The sequence below is a fragment of the Tupaia chinensis genome, unplaced genomic scaffold (genome assembly GCF_000334495.1).
Source record: "Tupaia chinensis unplaced genomic scaffold, TupChi_1.0 Scaffold142854_1, whole genome shotgun sequence".
In the NCBI taxonomy this organism is placed as follows: domain Eukaryota; kingdom Metazoa; phylum Chordata; class Mammalia; order Scandentia; family Tupaiidae; genus Tupaia; species Tupaia belangeri.
The window spans coordinates 587,803-591,260 of record NW_006202699.1 but is presented as its reverse complement, the minus strand read 5'-3'; the positions used below and the strand labels follow the sequence as shown (position 1 = coordinate 591,260).

At 58.1% G+C, this 3,458-nt stretch overlaps 2 protein-coding genes across 3 annotated transcripts in view; both read right to left on the bottom strand.

Annotated features, from left to right (window-relative positions):
- Nucleotides 1-2,852, bottom strand: part of LOC102500812 (mannose-binding protein A) — a 3,238-nt gene extending 386 nt beyond the window's left edge. Inside the window, exons 1-4 of one of the 2 annotated variants that reach the window (XM_006163749.3) lie at nt 2,558-2,848; nt 2,080-2,196; nt 1,145-1,219; nt 11-297 (exon numbers count right to left, since the gene is read on the bottom strand). In XM_006163749.3, the coding sequence (XP_006163811.1) occupies nt 11-297; nt 1,145-1,219; nt 2,080-2,196; nt 2,558-2,738 (660 nt within the window). In that variant the 5' untranslated portion in view covers nt 2,739-2,848. Of the gene's footprint in view, nt 1-10; nt 298-1,144; nt 1,220-2,079; nt 2,197-2,557 lie in introns of both variants that reach the window. The other variant, XM_027766383.1, reaches the window with a different exon arrangement.
- LOC102502488 (mannose-binding protein A-like) overlaps nt 2,781-3,458 on the bottom strand; it is a 5,296-nt gene continuing 4,618 nt past the window's right edge. Inside the window, exon 4 of the mRNA XM_014582217.2 lies at nt 2,781-2,885. Within this exon, the coding sequence (XP_014437703.1) occupies nt 2,781-2,885 (105 nt within the window). The remainder of the gene's footprint in view (nt 2,886-3,458) is intronic.

The window sequence follows — 3,458 nt, the reverse complement described above, 5'->3', positions numbered from 1 at the left end:
CCACGCAGTCCTCCCCGGAGCCGTGGTTGTTGGGCTCATCCTTCTTCCAGTTGCTGTAGGCCAGCCTCCCTCCGGTCACGTACACGAACTGGCCTTCGGTCACCTCGTCTGTGATGCCCAGGAAGGCGGTGTCCTTGGCCACGTCCTGGATGGCCTTATTCTCTTCCTCATTCTTGGGGGCAGCTACAGTGGCCTGGAGCTCGGCACAGAGAGCCTTCACTTTGGAAAAAGGCGCCTTCTCCCCGTTGGTCACATAGAACTTCTTCCCAGACTTTCTGCCCAAGGAGAAGCTCTGCACTGAATCACAAAGGGTGGAGAGGCTGACTCAGTGGGGAGCCAGACCCCGACAGGGCCAGAAGAGCTGTCAGCAGGGCCTGGCTGCGTGGCGGGGCATGCTGCACCATGCTGGGAGCCACGCCGGAGGCCCATGCTCAGCCCAGGGTCAGCCTGAGCACTGGCCACACCACGGACATGCTCTGGCATGCAGAGGCTTGGAGCAGGGGCAGGCTATGCGTGCTGGGACCCTGCTAAGGACACCCCTGTGGGGCTTTTTTTTGAAGTTTTAAACAAACTTTATTTAAACAATAAAAAACAAAAATGAAAAACTTCTCTGGAACTCAGGACTGAGGAACAGCCCCACGCTCAGCCTCCTCAGGTCAGAGCCCAGTTAGGAGGCACACCTCGGCCGCGGAGCTGGGAATGGACGAGGCAGAGACCGACAGCCTGGACTCTCCCGGGGTAGCTGCCCTTGAGACGGGCAGCCATGAGAGGCTGTCCTGTGCACACAGACACAGAAGATGCGCTTGGGCCTTCCTGTTGCTGGGTCAATGGGCTGAGCAAGTGGTGAGGACGGGTCTGAGCACAGGGGTGCTGAGGAAGGAGCAAAGGTTCTGGAGACGGCAGGCCTCACTCCTTCCTCCTCCACCTGCTAGCTGGGCGGAGTGGGAGGCCCTGCTCTTTCTGAACCTCTGTTTCCTCGTCTGTAAGTGAAGCAGGGAGAGTCACCACGAGGGACGGTGATCTCGAGGGCTGGATTAGCACGGGCTGAGATAGCAGCCCAGCTCAGGCCCGGCATGTGACACGTGCTCCCGCACAGCACAGGCCCAGGGCGTGCCCAAGGGAGGCCTCGGGCAGGAAGGCTTACACTTCTTGACGCGGTCCAGCTCTGACTTCAGGCTCCTCACCTCTCTCTCTAAATTGGCCAGCTTCATCTCGGCAACTACAAAGCAACAGGGAGAACTGACGTTTCGAGCAGAGCGTTTGGAAGAGAACGAGTGCCCCACTGAACGTGTGCTCGTTTCAGAAGAGTAAGGCCACAGAGGGGAGGCCGCAGCTGCCCTCCCACCTTCCCGGACTCCGTAGTCTCACCTGGGGACTTCTACCTGCACCTCTGGACCCTTTTTACACATGGCTCTGAAATATCACAGTATCGTAGTAACTTATAAGAACATAGCCAAATCATGCTCTCCTTCTTGAAAATGTTTCTTTTTGGCTCCTTTTCCTTTCTCATCCAGGCAGACTCCTTAACACTGTCTTGATTTGGACAAGTAAGTAGACACACAGAGTGAGAGGACTGGCCCAGCCTGGCCGTACAAATGGAGCAGCAGGCCGGACGCCATGTGGGTGACCAGGGTCCAGTCCCCATCATGCACCACACCCAGACCCGAGGAGCAGGAGGATCGCTCCATGATGAGACCGGCGAGGAGCTTCTCTCCCCTCTTACACACATGCACTCCCCTCATCGATAGAGTAAATAAACTTTAAAAGGAAATAAAGGGGTTTCCGTTTCAAAGTTCTTACTGAACTTGCTCTGTTTGCTCTGAACTTAGCTATGGAGTTCCCCATTGCCAGGAGTCCCATGGGCAGGCTATTCTTAGGCCACTTTTGTGATATGAACCCAACGCCCGACTCATTAAGTGGTTTTACCTAAAGAAGAGTCAGGGCCCGCCTCCCACACGGCCTGATGAGGACGTGGCCCGGCCAGGTTGGAGGTCTGCTGGCCACGTGGCTGAGTTGCTTGCCCCGGGAGATGGACGCCTCCCTCCGGCCCTGGGAGACCACACTGGACTGAGTCCTTACCTGAGCTGTCTCCATGGTCGCCTTTTTGGCCCCGTGGTCCTGGAATCCCAGGAAGCCCTGTGTTTCCTGGAGGCCCCTGCTTCCCTGGGGGGCCTTGCAAGCCTCTGAGCCCCTGGCCTGTTGGAACATGAAGAACATATCAGGTGCGACGTGGTGCTCAGTCTTTTTCTCCGAAAGTTCAAATCTCACCTCACGTAGACCCCAGGGAACGGCCAGAGAGCCCGCAGTGACCCAAAGGAAGCTGTCCCTGCATCCCTGGAAAAGCCGTGTCCTGAGGGTCAGGACCCCCCTTCTCTGCAGACAGTGCACACCCCCAGTTCCCGTGTGGGGTGTAGGGAGCAAGAGCCAGCCACCCACCCTTGCTGGGAGGCAGCCATGTCCCACAGGGCGAGCTCCAGGGAGCAGCACCAACGTGGAGGGTGGCCTTCCCGTGCCTGTCCCTCACAGAGCAGGGCAGGAAGAAAGTGGCCTGCCATACCTGGCTCTCCCTTCTCTCCCTTGGGTCCATCTCGCCCGTCTCTGCCTGGGGTGCCGTTGGTGACGGGGATGCCGCAGGTGACCACTGAGCAGGCCTTCTGGGCACACTCACAGGCGTTTTCTGAGCAGGACACTGCCCCCACACAGAGGAGCAGGACCGGGAGCGACAGAAACAGGAGCATGGCTCCTTCCTCGGGGTGAGAAAGTCGGGACAGTCATTCTACTCAGCTCGAAAGTCGACATTTGCTGCCATCCATGTCGTGCTGGCCCTGTGTGTGGACAGCGGACACGGGGAGCTCCTGAGCTCTTGGCTCTGAGTCACTCCCAGGCTACTGGGAGGACAGACAAGCGAAGACACCAGGGTCAGGCCGGTGCAAGCACAAAGGCAGATGTGCCAGTCGTTCTCCCTGGGGTCCCAGAGCCCCCATGAGCACACAGGCACCCCACACCTGAAGAGCTGCAGGGCCCAGTATGGGATGATAAACTGGCCCTGCCTCTGCCTGTGTGCGGCTCTGCTGGGTCTTGGCCCCTTCCTCCCCATCTGCCCTCCCCTGTGAGCCTGAGCTAGCCCTGAACTAGCAGCGGTCTGAGCACCCACGAGGCCCGTCGTGGCTGGGCCTAACTTAGGGCTCCCGTCCTTCTGTCCTTCTGTTTCATATGAAAATCCCTGTCTTACCCTCTGGGCCCCCATTCTTTCTTTCTTTTTCTTTTTCTTTTTTTTTTTTCTTTTTCAGGAAAGGAGGTTTCTGTTACCATGCACGCACACAAGCCCGGCATGAGTCTAAGCCACCAGGTCCAGGATTCGAACCGGGGTTGACTACCTGGGAGTCCAGTGACAGCCATTACACTAACTGCTGGTCCCAGGGCCCCCATTCTGAGAGCCGCCTGCTCCCCCCGCCCCA